This window comes from Hemibagrus wyckioides, linkage group LG02 (genome assembly GCF_019097595.1).
Source record: "Hemibagrus wyckioides isolate EC202008001 linkage group LG02, SWU_Hwy_1.0, whole genome shotgun sequence".
NCBI lineage: Eukaryota > Metazoa > Chordata > Actinopteri > Siluriformes > Bagridae > Hemibagrus > Hemibagrus wyckioides.
Window position 1 is genome coordinate 9,670,819 of NC_080711.1, and position 17,338 is coordinate 9,688,156.

Sequence of the window (17,338 nt, forward strand, 5' to 3'; positions counted from 1 at the left end):
AGTAAATTAATCATTTTAACGCAGAACTGATATCTGCTCCAAGGACTTTACTAAAAATTGTAGTTTTGTGCTTTCTTCCAAAAAAAAAAAAAAAATATATATATATATATATAATTTAATACAATTCTAATCTGTTTCCCTATTTTGGTCTTGCAGCTCACTCACCAAACACTTCAATAACATGCATGCTAGATGATGGGAAAATATTAGAATGTGCAGCTCAAAATCAGGATTTTAAACCCTGATATAAGTGATCTAAAATGTAGTAAATCTGTGTAATCTGGGTTATGGCTTTTCAGCAGAATATCCGAGGGATTTTTGTAACGCCATGTTAATACTCGCTCGCCCTCTGCTGGCCAAATTAAGCTATACATAGTACTTCCTCTGGCACTGTGTAGCACTCTCAGTGATTTGTCTCTGCAGTAAGCTCTAGTCAGCTACCGCAAACAGCAAAGCAAAGCAATATTGTAGATTTATTTCCTGCCAAAGTCTGAAATATAATTACTTCTAAAATATATATATACAAATTGAGTCGTGCAATAAATAAAGCTAGTGTGTTGTTATCTATTTATTAAAAATGCACCAAATTTAAAATATGTTACTTAATTATAACGTAAGTTACAACTTATATAATTACACGTGTTAAAGGTATAAACCTTAATGATAATATTATTTGTAATTATTACTAAGAATAATAAGCGCATAAAACGTAGGCCTAAAATGGCAGGAAATGTTTGTTATTTTTTATGTTCGTGTTTTATTTTTCAAATTAAAACGCTCACTGTTTATTATCATTAGCTACCAATAATAATAATCATAAAAGAGTAGTAGAAGTAGTAGGTGTAGTAGTAGTAACAGTGTTACTGTTGTTAGTGTTATTTTGATAAGGATTTATATATTAGTAGTAGTAGTAATACTATTATTTTTACTATTACTACTGCTACTACCACTACTACTACTACTACTAATAATAATAAAAATAATAATAATAATAATACATTGTTATTATTATTATTATTATTAGTAGTAGTAGTAGTCTTGCAGTATAATAATAATAATAATAATAATAATAATAATAATAATAATAATAACGAGCCTATGGAAAAAACACATTTTAATAATTCATAATCGCTATGCAATGATCAATTATGAAATTATGAGAAATTGAAAATTATATATATTATATGTGTGTGTGTGTGTGTGTGTGTTACAGCACAATAAATATAAATAAATAAATAAAGTTGCGCGCGCATGCATATATATATATATATATATATATATATATATATATATATATATATATATATATATATATGAAATTTATTTATTTATGGTGCTCCATTCTCAAAGAAACCACTGTTTCAGCCGAAATTCTCAGAGTCTTAAGTCAGGTTCAAATCAGACCAGACTAGTCTAAATTTTAGAGGTTAAAAAAAATCACCACTGCGTGGAATCATTTATTTCCCCCAAACGACTTGAACTGCGCTCGCCTCTGATTACTTTCCTGTTCTAGATAGATTATGTAAAACCTCAGCACTCCACCTTCACATTATTTTCAGGAACCTGTCGCCATGTTTACTCTTCGCGAGGATAAATCGTCCTCTCTTCCCCCGCTCCTTCGCTTCCATCTCTCTCCTAAACTGTGCTGAGCCCGAGGCCTACAGTTGCGCTCGGGCTTATTTGTTTAGGATGGCTGTGCTATTTATTTCCCGCGCTGTGTTTGGGCAGATGGCGGCTCGAGCAGTGCCAAGCGCGCCCGCGTGTTTATTTGAAATGACCGTGTGGCACGCGAGGCTGGCGGAGAGGCCCTCGCGCGCCATGTGCTTCTCGGGGCCTGTGCGCGCGAGCCGCGAGGCTGCCAGACGCCCTTAGCTTCTGACAAGAAGCAGGCGAGAAAATGGCGCTGGCGCGGACAGAGCGCTTTTCTGTGAGCGCAGGAACTCCATACGGAAAGCGCCTGGCTTTACGGATGGAATAATGTAATGAAGCAACGAGCTCATGCACATAACTCAGTGTTCATTTCTAACTCTGGTAGCTTCTACAGAATTTTGTCATATAGAAAGTAACATGAACCGGCCCGAAAAGCTATGGATCATTAAAATATCCGGAGTCACGTGAATTGATCTTTACCACTATTTACCATCATTTATTTAATTAGAAAACATAATAACATGATTTGCATATATCTAAAAATGGAAATAGTGTGATCATATGGTACCAATAAGCTACTGAAATATATGTCTTGCTCCAACAAGGTTCGGTGTAAATAATTTTATAGGGATTCCTTTTATCGTCTATTTCATTCTCTGATCTGACTTCATAAATACCAACACCATACAGAATTGGTCTCGTTTTTATTACTGCTACAAAACTTGTAGAAAACTTTCTTCTCCTACACCCAAGAATTCTCGAGAAGCCCTTTGTGTGAAAGGTCCAGTTGATTGACAGCTCACATTACCTTAGCCACACCCCCGTGAATTTAGCCATGCCCATCTCACTGACACGTCACTTCATGAAAAACCAATCGTTAAGGGATCCATCCATCAATGTCTGCTTATTCACCAATCATAGTGGAGCTATTAAACGGTTTCCAGCCAATCATATACGCTCTGTTCTCATCACTTCGTATATATGCACGGACTCAGTCCTGAATGAGCATGTTATTATGGACGTATGGAGTGTAAATTGTTGTTGTTTATTGTCAATAAAGGAAGAAAAAGTAGTTGACATCTATGTGTACTTTGGGATTAGTGGCTTTTCTTGAACTGTCAGAAAGCGCACACAGTGATCATACAGAATGCACAGTTTAATCACAAAACCTTAAAACTGCATGTACTTAAGAATGTACTTCTTTTTGTTGTTGATGTTCTTCCCAACTCCTGTCCTTGCCTCTTTTAAAAACATGTCTTGCTTTATTGTGGCACTCTTGCAAAACAAGCGCGCGCGCACACACAGACCCGCGCGCACACACAAACAAACTTAAGCGCATGCGCGCACGTCAGCGACGTACAATAAATTGAAAAATGAGGATTAGTTCAAAGGTCTTACCATTCACCAGCTGACTCTGTGACACAACACGACATCATTTTATTCTTGTCATGCCATATGGAAGAGAGAACATAGCTGCTCGCTTATTAAAGCGCAAGTCGTTATATAACATCTATAAAGAGTATATGGAGTGAGGGGTAGCTCAGAGGTTAAAGTTCTGTGTTGGAAGAGCTGTGAACACTGCCACAGAGTCCCTGTGTAACCTCTAACCCCAGCTACTTAGCTCTGTGCGCATGCTGTATTCTTTTATTAGTCGTATTAGATGTAAAAGCCTTTCCTAAATGAATAAATGAACCCTTTGAGAAATGGGACCATTAAGGGTACAACGTTTGGTACATTTAGTATGTATCTTCATCCATTTAAATATAATTTAAACCATATAATTGGAGCTAAAAGACCACCTTTAAAGTTTTATTACTATTACCATTAAAGCTAATTCGAGGTACACCACATGCATCTTCCCAGTGGAAAAGTTGCATACTAAAGTTTAAAATATGCCTCTAAAATATGTCTCTGGTACCAGTCCAGTGATAAAGGGAAATACAGAGTGGTACCTTTATTTCTGGATATGTAAGAGGCGCTGTCTGTGGTGCTGAAGTAGAGCATGAGTGGCAGCTGTCAATTAAGCACTACTTCAGCACCACAGACAGCGCCTCTTACGCCTTCAGACACCTCATGACGTGAGATGCTGTGCATGATTCCTCATGCTTATCATAAAGATACTTTGAAGAAACTTTGGTCCTAGCTCTGTGTTGTTTTTTTCGTATTTGATCTTTATGTTGTATGTTTATGTAGCACCAGGTCCTGGAGAAACGTTGTTTCATTTCACTATGAACTGCGTCAGCTATATGTGGCTGAAATGACAATAAAGCTTCTTGAATCTTGAATTGAATCACACCTGGATACTTTAGACTTGTATCTAAGACCTGCTGCTGTAATCATAAAAAGTCCTTACTGATTCTATTCTGAACATCCTTTCAACATACTTAGTACTCTTTTTTCCTTTATAGTGTAGAGCTTTACAAGTGTAAACATTTTATAGTCCCAGTATCAGGTGAAGAAAATAAGCTCCCATTTTGTGTCTAGCTCCACTCAAAATCCCCCAGGTTGAATTACTCTAAAAACATTACACAAAGATAAGATGTTCTAAACTTTATCATGCCTTTAAAGAAATAACAGTTTGAATAGAATTCACCTCTAGTTTCACCTCTTCGGGTACAAACACTTGGGGTGCTCAAGACAGGACTGCAACTTTTGCTGATTTGCCCATTACCTAGAGGATGCCCTGTGACATTAAAACTGATTTAAGGTATACCTGAATTTGACTATTTGACAAAGTATCATGAAGAACAAATGTTCACTTATCGAGTGTTTTTGACCAAATTGAGGGTTGATATAAACTACCTCAGTCTTGCCCTGAACAGCCTGAATTAGATGCTGACTCACATGGTAGTTGCATTAGATAAAAACTTTTAAAAATAACTTAATAAAGTAATTTATTATTATTATTATTATATTATTATAATATATTATTATATTATATTATTATTATTATATTATAATAATAATAATAATAATAATAATAATAATAATAATAATAATAATAATAATAATAATAATAATAATAATAATAATAAAAAAACACATAAAATGTGGAAGAATGCAACTGAAGGTCATGGAGCTCAGCCTGTCTTTGCAGCTGCAATACAGTAAAGCTGTTTTGTGTGACTCGATTTGCTGGATTCGCTTTGAACTGCTTGTGACAGCTGGAAATAGGTCCGATATCTTTTATCACCACTGGCCGTTACTGTGTCCTTCCTGAGGATATAGTGGCACGTGTGTGACAGCCCTCTCCTGTCTGCTCCGTTTGTCAGCTACACATAGCACGCAAGGAAGTTTTAAAAGGAAAAAGGAAAAAAAAAAGAAAGAAAACAGCATGTTATGATGATATGAAAGAATCATGATAGGGAAGTATGATATCACGAGTTAATCTGCGACATCAGATCATATAGCTTTTGGCCACAAGATGGGGCCATTTCTTCTGTCGTCGAGAAACACACACACACATCTTAGACATAAGACCTCAAGTGAATAGCCTATCAATGTTTTATTTTTTTAATAATAAGAATAAGATGGAAATTACAAAGAAAACTGTACAATTTAAAAATGATTACAGCAAGGAACACGAAAACAATCACATATTGACTGCTGCCTAAGTATAACTGATCTAACAGTAGATCAACAGAGTATACAAGTTACATAGTATAACTACTATTACTACTACTACTACTACTAATAATAATAATAATAATAATGATGATAAAAAAAATTATAAATTATTTGTTTGTTTAATAATAATTCACTATTATTATTGTTGTTGAACCGCAGCACAAAAATCCTCGTTAAATGGTAGGGCAAACTTCACACTGTAATCTCTCTCTCTCTCTCTCTCTCTCTCTCTCTCTCTCTCTCTCTCTCTCTCTCTCTCTCTCTATCTATCTATCTATCTATCTATCTATCTATCTAGTCAGCTTGACGATCTTTGACAGCTCGACTCAAACTGCCAGTCCAATTAGCGTTACAGTTGTTTACTCTATATTTAATGCCATAATTAGTGTAGTTCAAAATCCATATAACGAGTTGGCATTATGGGTGTATCTAAGACCAGCTTTTAAAAGCCCTGATGCTAGTGGTGGTAAAAATGGAAGTGGTTTCCAGTACTTATTGAATGGGTTATTGGTATTTTCCCAAGTGTAGCTTTTAAGGTACTCTGTGGAAATTAAACTGCTTGTTATTTTATTTAACGAATATTACAGGATTATTATCCATATAAGCCCACAATCATGCTTGGGTATAATTAGAAACAATGAACAATGATTTAAACTTTTAACTACAAAGTTTATTGTTGAGAACTTACACATTTTGATGTAAACGTTTTGCTTAAACTCCCAGACGCCCTTATTAGGTCCAGTAATTTAATCACTTATCATTGAAATCTACAATGAGAATGAATGAATGAACAAATAAATAAATAAATAAATAAATAAATGAAATAGCCTTTATTTGTCACATATACATTACAGCACAGTGAAATTCTTTCTTCGCATATCCCATCCTTGGAGGTTGGGGTCAGAGCTAAATAACTGACTGACTGAATGGAGACAAACGTAGCTCAGGAATGATTTACATAATCTATTTTACTAATTTAATAATGAATAAAATATGTTGAAAATAATTGCAACTTGCTGATGAATGTATTAATATCTACACAGTATTGTGTGAAATATAACCTAAACTCAGCCCACTTTACAAATAAGATATTTCTTCAGCGCTTTTTCTTATACCCAAGAATTTATTTTTAGTATGTCCTATTTGTCCTCTGCTAACGAAGTCTTAAAGTCTAGTATTAATTAAACTCTCGTATTAATTGAATAAAACTAAAATAGGGGAGATAATACTGGGGAAAAAAAACCTGGCTCCTCGGTTTTTCACCGGCGAGGCAGAGGCGGGTTTGGATGAAACCAATCAGGTTTGCTGAAAAGTTCTATTGGTCCAAAAAATATGGGCGGTGCGCCGACGTCAGGCTCAGGAACTTTAAGTGTCCAATGACATTGAAAGACACGCCCTTTGTCTCATTAGTATTCATTTATACGGAGAACGCAAGCCGGAGCCAAAGTCATTGGTCAGTTCCTTTCTCGACTCTCCTCCCACCAGAGCGAGTCACTGTCTGGTCAAGAAAGGAAGCTGGAAGACAGACTGGCTTCAGAAAATAACATTTATTAAACATCCACAGATTATTTCCAAATCCTGTAAGGTGTTTCTGAAATAAAACATCACACACTGTAGACTACTTCTACCAAAATAAAAACATCTAGGGATTCATAAATGTAATTCTTTTAAACACCGTAGGACTACAGGTAAGCAAAAACCCTCATCTTATTAAAGTTTTCGTTAGAAATAGCTTAAATAAATGTGACTAATAGTTAAGACAGGGCATGAATATAATGTTATTATATTTATTCAGTAACATATAAGTTTGCCTTTACATTTACTCTTTGGCTTCTGAACAAGATTTGAGTTTTAGTCAAAAATAGCATTTGGATAGTGCAGGGCCTGACAATAGGCCCAGTGTAATAAAATTTACAGAAGTAACCCAATGTAACAAAGCCACTTGTTGAAGTGTCTCCTTATCTCCAATTAAAAAGCAGATGTCATTTGGACAAACAGATCTAGAAAATGTGATTTCTAATGCATTCAAACATTGTACAGATAAAAGTTTAAAATAACAAATAATTGTTAAAAAAAAAACAAAACCCAAAAAATCAGTTTGGCTATAACTGAAAGATGCGTGCAACAATTGTAATTGTAATTGTACTTAATCTTACAATAATAAATACAATACATATATTTTTTTTTGCTTGCCCTTTTTACAGAACACAGTTTTTAAATTCTAGCATCTGGTGTACAAGCTGAACATATTCAGTGCAAATCAGGTGATGGTTACTGTCCAAATTATTAAATTATACAAGGAGCTTCTGGAATAACAGCCATCAAACTCAAAATGTGTGGAAAATGACCCTTCTTCTTAGTTTTATGCACAGTATAACCTGTTTAATAAAGCATTCAAATCTGAATGGCTTAATAATAAAAACAGCTGAACCTACAGCTAGTATCATAATTAATTAGCCTAGTGGGTTTCAGAAAATATAAAGTCGGATGGGTACAACATTACAGATCCACTCAGTGTGAAGAGGATTATTTCAGTATTGACCACTTGATCTGTTCTTTTGCCGTCTGTAACACCTGAAAAATAGAAAAAAGAAAAAAGAAAAAGTGACAGATAAGACTTTGCGCTTACATACAATGTACTTGTAATTATCTGTTGAACATTAGTGAGTGAATTTTTTTTAATGTCAATATTTCAGCTTATATTTATTCAGGAAATCCATAATGTTTTTTTTTTTAGATTGTGGTTTTAAAAATAAAACTAAATTAAAGACAATGTAATGACAAACACGGATCTATAAAGGTGACGGACAAATGCATAAAATCCCTCAAGTGATCAACCCAAAGGAATGACATATTCCTGCCACCAGGGGGCGCCTGGAGACCGCTATTAAACAACTACATTAACTATGAGTGTCGGAAAAAATGTACAACAGTTTTCCATACAGCACTTATGATCACATTTGCAGTATATACATCAGATTGAGATAGAAACCAACTATCAGTCAAATATTCAATATTTTTATGATTAAATATATTTGCTGAGATGGTGAAATCATATCTCATTGTCCGAAAGGAGATGAAAAACAATGCTGACTACCGGGAAACGTATTTTGCTGGGGAAAATAATGAATGAATTTACTTAATTTGTCTGTGTGGAGTGTTGATTTGTATCCGACTAAACATAACATTTTTTGTGGGAAACACAGATTGTATGCAAGCCATTCTGTGTGCACATACATGTGAATATGGAGCGAGTGTATGTTTTAGCGTGAATACACTTACATTAGTGGTGATAGCCAGTTTCTCAGTGATATGCTGCATAAATTATGGTTTTAGAGCAAGGTTAGTACAGGACAATTAACTCAGGAGGAAAAGACAAAGTATTGCTGCAATGTAAAAGTGGCAACATGCACCAGCAGAGACTGAGTTAATCTGTTAATCTAAAAGTTCAACTTTTAAGACGTCAGCTCGCATGTGTAAAAAAAAACAAAAAAAAAAAACACAAGCATATAAAGCAATGTGTGGGTGAGGATTTAGTTGGAAATTAGATGCAAAATTGACTGCACAAACACTTTAGCCTAGTAAGTATCAGTAATATGTGTTTCAGAAATATTCCTGCACCAGCCATTCAGTGTTCCATGGCTGGTGTATAGATGTGTGTGTGTGTGTGGCATGTAAGAGCTTTGGAATGTGTGTATGTTGTCTCACCTGAGCCACACTGTGTTCTGATAGCGGGTTGTCATCAGTCTGAAAGAGAAGCCAAGACTCAGATACTGAGGAAGAAACTAGAGCATATTCATACACAGGATACACAGGCAAGTGGAGATCCGAAGACAAGTGTGTTTGAACCAGTATTAAAAAAAAAATTGTGAACAAGAACTGTATTTTAGACTGTTATTAATTTGGCTGAACTTAAAGGAAAACTCCACCCTGAAACATTATGTTTATACTGAAAGATTTGTCATGTATACAATGCCAATTTACTGGTTGGTGATGTACTGTCGCAATTTCTGTAACAGGTCTTGGGTGACAATTAGCTCAGTTATAATTATCAGTTATCTCAAATATAAGGGCTAACAACCAGATGTCACCTTTAACTTTTAAAAACAATAGAGCAAAAGCTTTTATTTTCAGCGATGACCAATGTCGTCTTAAATCCAGGGTAGAAGTAGTGGAAATAGGAAATGTTTAAATAAAAGATCAAGAAGAAAGTAGCTTTATGATGCAGGTTTGTCAGGGATACAAGAAGCCTAGTTAGTGATCTGTGATATACCGCTGTATGTGGGTAGTTAAAGGGCACTGTAGGTAATGGAAATTAAAAGAATGAAAAGAAAAAGAAATCCCAGAAAGTTTAAATGTTTAAGAAAAAAATAACAGAATTTCATTAAGAATAAGTAATGAGGATTACATATTAATTATAAAGCTTGTTATTCAAGTCGTTGTGGGTGGATTTTCTTTTAATTTCATCCGGTCAACACATTTATGAGAAACTGGAGAAACTGTCAAATTAGCAGGCTTCACATGCAAACTAATCTCATCTTATGCAAATTACATAGACATGATCAAACTTCTAAGATATCAAGGAGGAAATCCAAGTAAAGGCAAACGCCATACAGACCAACAGTGACTACTGAGAACTATTAGGCCATTCCAGGCAATGACATATTGACTGGGTCAGGGTAGGTTTACAAAAACGTACATATACATGCTAGGGGTGTAACAACACACCGTGACACGATGCGTTGCAAAACAAATGTGCAATCTCAACATTCTATTGATCCTGGATGTAATGCAATTGCACTGCTTAAACAATAGAGGTCCCAATATGCACAACACAAAGAGAGTGAGTGAGCTATAGAGGGCTAATGCTGGTCACATGTTCATGGTTTTTATGGCAAGCCTGTGAGATTCCAGATGGGAAATATGTGAACTTGTGAAGTGATTGATGGTCTGATAGGTCCAGATTGCAATGACCAACAATCAGTGTATATATTGTATATACTTTATAAAGTCACATGACCACATTATACTGTCTTTAATGTTATTCAGTGTTTTCAAACACCACCATTCCCGCATTCCCATGATTTACAGCAGCAGAAATCAGGAATTTTAGCTCAATTTCTGCTACAGAGATCATTAAGTATCAATAAAACACTTGAAAAATTTGAAAACATTTTTAAGATCTGGTGAACCTGTGGTATATTTTGTTTACCTCTGTTTTTTTTATTTATAAAAAGATGTACATTATTTTTTTATTATATAGAAACACTTCTCAATTTCCGAGAAGCGAACCAATCAGTTTTGTGAATGGAATAGAGTCGTGACCGGAGTGTATCATTACACCCCAACTACATACAAAGCCTTACACACTGCTGAAGTGTTGTTCCTGCTTCAGAAAGAGAACACACTTAACCACTCCATGCAGTTACCTGCCTATATTCTCTCTCCCTCCCCCTCCTGTTTCCTCCACTTCTCTCTCTTAACTGTGAGAAGGAGGTAGAGAGGAAGAGTGTCTTTTCTTAAAAAGGCTGGCTCTTCTGTGCCTGGGCCTCCATGTTACCCGTGATGTAATCGAACAGGACAAAGCCAAAGGCTTGCTCTGACACAAACTGACAAGGTAGAGGAGTATAGATATCACTATGTGAAACAGTGTGAGTGCATACAACATTCGCTATATATTATTTTTTTAATGTTATCAATAACACAAGCAAGGAGATAATCAGTGTAGCCTAAAAGGCATACAGCAAAATCACTAGTCTTTTTCACTAGTCTGCCACATTCCCTTTAACAAGAGCTGACCGAATATCTACTAAACCAAAATCCCATGAAGACCCCTGGACCAAGAAGTCCACCTTGTAAAAAACAGATTCACCAAATAGAAGCAGACAGCAAGAGCTCAGTATGATTTGTTCACGCCTGCCATTATGCCACGTAGAGCCTGCAGCGGCCATGTTGACTTTTGCTCGTTAAATGTGTTTGCTTTCCTCACGGTGTTAGTGCTCTTACCCTGTAGTTGACCTTCTCAACTACCTGCTGCGGGTCGCTCTCCAGGATCACCCTGTCAACCAAGACCAGCAAACAATCAGGAGCCAGGTATGAGAAAAGAACACACTGAATTACTGTCTCTTAGTGAATGTTTACTGTGATTGTGTGGCTACATATTGCAATAGTCAAACGTCAGTACAAGTGTGTGTGTGAGATATTAATTTCTTCAAAATAATTAAGTGCACCAATTAAGTGCTATTATTTGCTACAATCCCAAAGAAAGCCCATCTGAGATTCAGTATCTGTACTAAAAAGTTTACATTAATAATTAAACAAATAAAAGAATAAAATTAACCCGTCCTGGTACGCTGTCTGTCTTTATACAATAAAGTTCTCACCCTCCATCTATGATCTCATCCACCACCAGAAAAGCTCCATCCAAATTATCCAGCAGACATCGTTTCTCCACGTTTTTCCTAAATGAAAGAGCAGATTAATTATATAATAATACAATCATGTATTATTTTAATGTAAGATATCAGGCTTTTCCTTTTGCTTATAAATTATTATTATTCCCCCGTTTTATTTATTTATTTTTCCTTTTCCTCATGTTGGAGTTTTGCTACGTATAAACTGTTAAATTCAATTAAATTCAGACTGTTTTTGTAGAAATGCATTGACCATGTTAATATCTTTCAGCACAAAATAAACTTCTTGTCTAGACGGATGTTTATATTGTTTAACACTGACAAATATTTTCTCTTTGCCGCAAATGTATGCGACACATTCTCAAGTTCAGAAAGTTCCAAAAATGGTAATTATAAAGTGACTTTATATTTGAATCATTTTTTGGAGTAAACTAGAGGTTTGGCATGGCAGGAGCATCCTACTTATAACAGTTTTTCATAAATACAAACAGTTCCTTGTTGTAGATTTTGGATATAAATATATTTAAAGTGAATAGTGTCATTAATGTGAACAAACCTCAGGATCAGATTTAGAGACTCAAACAAACAGTTCAACACTGCCATCAGCATCAGCTGTGGAAAATGAGAGAGTTTTAGTGTATATAAAGGCAAGGATTCGTTAAACTTGTGATTGCTACGTGGATCAAATGTAACATCTTTAAAAAAGATTTTCATTTATATTATAAATATATTCATGACCTAAAAGATCCATTATGATGTCCAACACTTCATCCAGGGTACATGAGAATACACAGAGTACTCGTGTTGTACAGAAAAGCTCACCTCATTCTCCTGTGCACTGCCAACAACGTAGAAGAACAGGTCTATGCTGCTCTTGTACACTATAGTCATGCCCTCCAGGAAGGCTATTTCATCTGAAAAAAATCATAAGGAGAAAAGTAGCTCAGCCGTTATTCAGTAACATTTGATAATTACACAGGACTATTTGAGACCACATACACTCAGACACACACACACAGTTCATGCCTGGGGACTGACATCAAATAAAGGTTTCAAACTCGATAAGTAACAACCCACTGAAACGGTGTCAGTGAGTCACTATTCAATTTCATTTCTTTTAGAAATAAAGGAGTAGTATACATATGGGTCATGCATTATAACCATGACATAAGGGTTTAAAATAAGGGTGGGAACAACGGAGTGTGTTAGCGGTACAATATCCCACAGTATCACCCCATGGGCCAGAGGGAAATTTTCTATTGTATGTGTTTCATTCATAAGCCAGACAGAAACAGCTGAGAATGGATGAAACTGTTGTTCCTGCCCTGTTGTTTAAATGTAAACTGAGATACAGGTGTGAAAGGGACACTGTGTGGTTTCTAATGACAATGAGACTATGTAAAAATCTAAGAAAAATTTATACTGGGGTTAATCAGTAAACTAAAAGAAAGTGTCTAACAGTGTAAATGTTTTAGATAGGGAAAGTGCAGAATAATATGTCAGAATTTAACTCTATAATTGCCTATTGAACATTCCTTTGTCCCTCTGGGGAAAATCTTAAATGGTTCTATGTAGGATCACCCACAGGACCTCGAATTTTAAAATTGAATTGCTCTTCATGTTACTCCATCATACTTGAAGAAAATTTGTTTAAGTAGATATAATCTTTATTATTTAAGGTGCCGTATCAGAAGAATGACACCAAATAGTTTCTAAACTGGAAAATTGCCATGTAGCTCATTATACCTTTACTTACTACATCATTATTTACTTACTCTAAATTCTAAGTGCTCTTAAACTGAACTGATGGTTTATACTGTCAATATTACCTTTTTCACTTACACACATTGTCAAACACAAACAGAAACCTGAAAAACCTACTGTCTGCTTTATGTGTTTTGTTGAAGACGTTCTTCTCGAAATTTTTCTGCTCCTTTATAGAGGGATACAGCTCTGTGTCGTAGTACTGAAACCACAAAATAGTCCAGTGTAAATAGCATGCTTTACACACACACAAAACACAAAATAATCCAATTAAAAGCAAATCAAATAATAATCCTATTTATTTTGCCACCCAATGTTAGTCTTTAATAGTAACATTGCTCATTGGGTGGAGTATGTCTGGTGTGATCAGCCTCATGTGATTAAGCCTCACACGTGATACCATTGTAGTTAAGGTGAGGCTTAAGGGTGTGTTTATATTCATTTTTCTTTAGTCTATCATCGGAAACAGGACTGTATCAGAGCTGGGTTGATCGGTGCAAAATAGTAAAATGTTTTTTACAACTAATTACTTCAACTGGAAAAGGTAAAGCTGTGAACAATAAGAATAAAAGATGGGTAGTTCACCTTGGAAAGAAGTCGGTTTCCGTCATTATCCAAGATAAAGACTGCCTTCACTGTGTACAACGAAGGTTCCTGTGTATAAAAAAATATCTTTATTAAACAATTTTCCACAGGGTTTTTGTACGATATGTTTTAGTACATAATATCCGGAAACACCAATCAATACAGAACATGAACAAGCTTAAAGAACATGAGGTTATAGAAGCAAGCAGGTGTTGCTGGTACAGAGCACTTCTTCTTTTTTTTCCCCTCCTCGTTCATTTTGCAAAATCTCTTCAGACCAAAGTTCTGTTATGCACTGACTGCCACTGATCCAGAGTCAGAGTGTACCACAGAACTTGGGCCTGGAGGACTGATGTTGGAGAAATGCTGGCTGCAGGGAAACTGAGCATGTCAATTTTTACTGTAAGAGATTCAGTTAATGTCATGATTAAGTTACGTTCAAGAGTAGACAAAAAGTGAAGAAAAAGAGGCTCTACAGTAAGATATTATATATTATATGATATGAATATTAGATGTAGCATGTGGATCTGTGTACGCTTTCACACTGGCTTGGCTTGAAAATGCATATTTATTTCTCAAAAGTTTATTGCAGCTGTGGTTGGATGCAAGTGTGTAAAAAAAAAACATAAGAATAATCATAGTGGCTGTGCGTGAATATGGACCTGTTGGCTAAACCTTTAAGGGTCAACTACTGCAAAAGGGACTAAAATGAGCAAGGGAATCGTTTCCCAGCTCTGAAAAGACACGCTGAAGAGATCCACCTGTGGAATGAATTAGACTGCTGTGCTGAGGCGCTTCATAACAGAGGACGTGGCACCCGCATCCCACCAGGCAGTGCGCACACAGCGCAACTCCAACTCCACACTACTGCCGCACACAACTTTATACAACTGGTAATCAAGCACAGCATCAGACAAAAACAAGGCATTGCACCCCGATCACAATACTGATTACCTGCATTTATAGATACTGTAGTGTCAGTATACTTCAGTCTTACTACTGATACATTTTTGTTGCCATATTCGGAGAAGTAACATCTGTTACCATCGCCTGCTGAAAATCCACGCATTTTCGGTGCGAAGTGTCACGGCACTGCGTGTATTTTAATTTCCCAAAGCATGTCTTTCCGACTGATATTAATTTCTAAAAAAAAAAACTCCTCATATGTCTAACTGTGTCATAAAACAATCTACAGGTCTTTAAAATACTCGTGTTAGCACGATGGCTTTTTTTTCTTCTTTTAATCACATCAAGATCTAATGCGTGCTGTTGGGACAATCTATGCCAACATGATCATTTATCAAGGCTAATCAACAGGTGGTTTCTTTCACCACAACGCTGAGCATAAATATTTTCTAAATGAAAAGGAAAATCTTAGATAGCCTACCAGAGCCACGGAGTCCATGGTGGTGTTTAGTGTTGACGTGGACAGCTTTGAGCTGTCACTACTGGAGCGCTCGTAAAAACCTCTGACTCATATGGGGGTGGAGCAAATCCGCTAAGAAGGCTAAATCCAGCCTTACGCACTTCACTACTAAATAGTATGCTCTAATAGATACTACACTGTGTGTGGTGACGTTTAGTACGGAAGTGCGCGGGGCTAAAGCTAGCGAGTTAAACGGAAGCGAACCTGTGTTCTATTCGCCTCCATTTTGGATCTCAGCTCCGTTTCAATATGGTTGCGTATCACTCGATATCTGAAACGGAATGGCTGCAGTTGCACGGTACTGGAGCTCAACCTACTTGAGGCCTGGGGTTTATTCACGTCTTCGATTCGTGTATACTTTTTCTGACTCTGTTACCATATTAGCTTTTTTTTTTTTTACTTAAAATATCGCACTGAACTCAGTGCTTGGCAAATGTAGGGTGCTTTAAAAAACACGCCAGTGTATCTGCGCAATTTTATATTACCCTATTTAAAATAGTTATAGTTACTGGTTTACGCTTTAGATGTCTACATCTGCAAACACTGTAAATTCGTAAGTGTACAAAAAAAAAGAGACCATGGATTGTGCATTGACTACAGAACTCACACATGCAGAAAATCAACCCAGCCTCATCGACTTTTCCAGATAGGGGCCAAGGTGCTTGTAATCCCTCCTGCAGCAAACCACAGGAGACTCGGGCAAACCCACTCATTCACTATTTAGATCATTTCGAGCTGGCAATCAGACGGACACACATCTTTGAATTGTGGGAGGAAACCGTAGTACCCAGAGGAAACCCCGGAAGCGTGGGGAGAATATGCATACTATGTGCATACCCTTTAAATGTGAGGCAAATGTGTTAACCAATAAGCTATTGCTTGCAATTAGCCAGATGTGAAGTGGCCATGCTCTGTAGCTTTCATCACCTGTTCATACAGCAGTCTTAGGAAGATTTACTACTTTACTTACAGTATAACTCAACAATAACTTTTATCACTTCCAAATTAACAAAGAGAACAGGATAGCCTACCAGTACTTAAAGGCATATCATTATTTTAGATCAAGTGGAACACCTCCAACAGGATCCCAAATGCCACAGCGATGTATCCTCCTCTCACAAAGAGTGGAGCTTGCCCAACAGACACAAGGCTTTTCTAACAAAGGCAGAGCAATACCACATTACATTGAGGTAGGATTGGATGCTTGTGCCCTGAAGAACGCCCTGAAGAACTCTCTTTATGTGCTTCTGCAGAGTAGCAATATAAAAATGGTCTATAAAAATACCTTTTTACTAGTCATCACTTTAGTAAAATGAGTGGGAGTACTGCATGCTCTTATACAAAACTCACCATGCATTCATGGGTGGCCAGATGACTCAGAATGACCTTGTGGCTGAAATCCTACTGTAGTGCAAATTGCATTACCCAATTTTGTAAATAAACAATTGGCTTTGCAGCATTCCATGAAAGAGTCCATAAAACACTGGTGTACACCACTGTACTTGACTGTCCAGAAAGACTGTACTGCTGCTATTAGGCCATACACTTTTTTAGGGATCTCTGAGAATAACGTGTTTCCAGAGGCAGGAGGAAGTGTGGTGTTCATCTCTGAACACTTTTCTAGTTGGTCCTAAGGGTGTCAGTTCCTCATGACATTGTGGCATATGTTTTCCAGGTGATTCATACACAGGGGGTGTGAAATAAAACATTAGTTATATCTGTAAGTGTAGTTACACCTCAGCAGGCGAATTGGGTGTATTCCTGCCTCACACCCAGTGTTTCAGGGATAGGCTCTAAGTGCACCACAAGCCTGATCAGGATAAAGTGGTTACTGAAAGTGAGTGTAAAATGAAAAAAACCCTGTAGACTGTTT

The 17,338-nt window shown here is 36.4% G+C and overlaps 1 protein-coding gene across 3 annotated transcripts; it reads right to left on the minus strand.

Annotated features, from left to right (window-relative positions):
* Positions 1–6,805: 6,805 nt before the first annotated feature.
* On the minus strand, positions 6,806–15,559 carry copz2 (COPI coat complex subunit zeta 2). 3 transcript variants are annotated; one of them, XR_009202984.1, is made up of 10 exons: positions 15,427–15,559; positions 14,040–14,108; positions 13,572–13,656; positions 12,513–12,604; positions 12,247–12,302; positions 11,661–11,738; positions 11,284–11,335; positions 10,711–10,886; positions 8,986–9,024; positions 6,806–7,851 (listed from the first exon to the last, which is right to left on the minus strand). XR_009202984.1 is itself a non-coding variant. In XM_058372844.1 (10 exons), the coding sequence occupies exons 1-10, from the start codon at positions 15,442–15,444 to the stop codon at positions 7,804–7,806; spliced, it is 570 nt and encodes a 189-aa protein (XP_058228827.1). In that variant the 5' UTR covers positions 15,445–15,556; the 3' UTR covers positions 6,806–7,803. The 3 variants fall into 3 exon arrangements, 2 of the variants coding, with proteins under 2 accessions (XP_058228827.1, XP_058228838.1); XM_058372844.1 differs by lacking the exon at positions 10,711–10,886 and adding an exon at positions 8,560–8,592 and having other exon boundaries at positions 15,427–15,556; XM_058372855.1 differs by lacking the exon at positions 10,711–10,886 and having other exon boundaries at positions 15,427–15,558.
* Positions 15,560–17,338: the final 1,779 nt, after the last annotated feature.

What these genes read in the sequence shown, in the direction of transcription:
- copz2 (XM_058372844.1), bottom strand. An exon ending in GAAACCGACTTCTTTCCAAG is followed by an intron (nt 13,657 to 14,039) that starts GTGAACTACCCA and finishes TTGTGGTTTCAG; the next exon opens with TACTACGACACAGAGCTGTA. An exon ending in CAGAACACAGTGTGGCTCAG is followed by an intron (nt 8,593 to 8,985) that starts GTGAGACAACAT and finishes TAATTTATGCAG; the next exon opens with CATATCACTGAGAAACTGGC.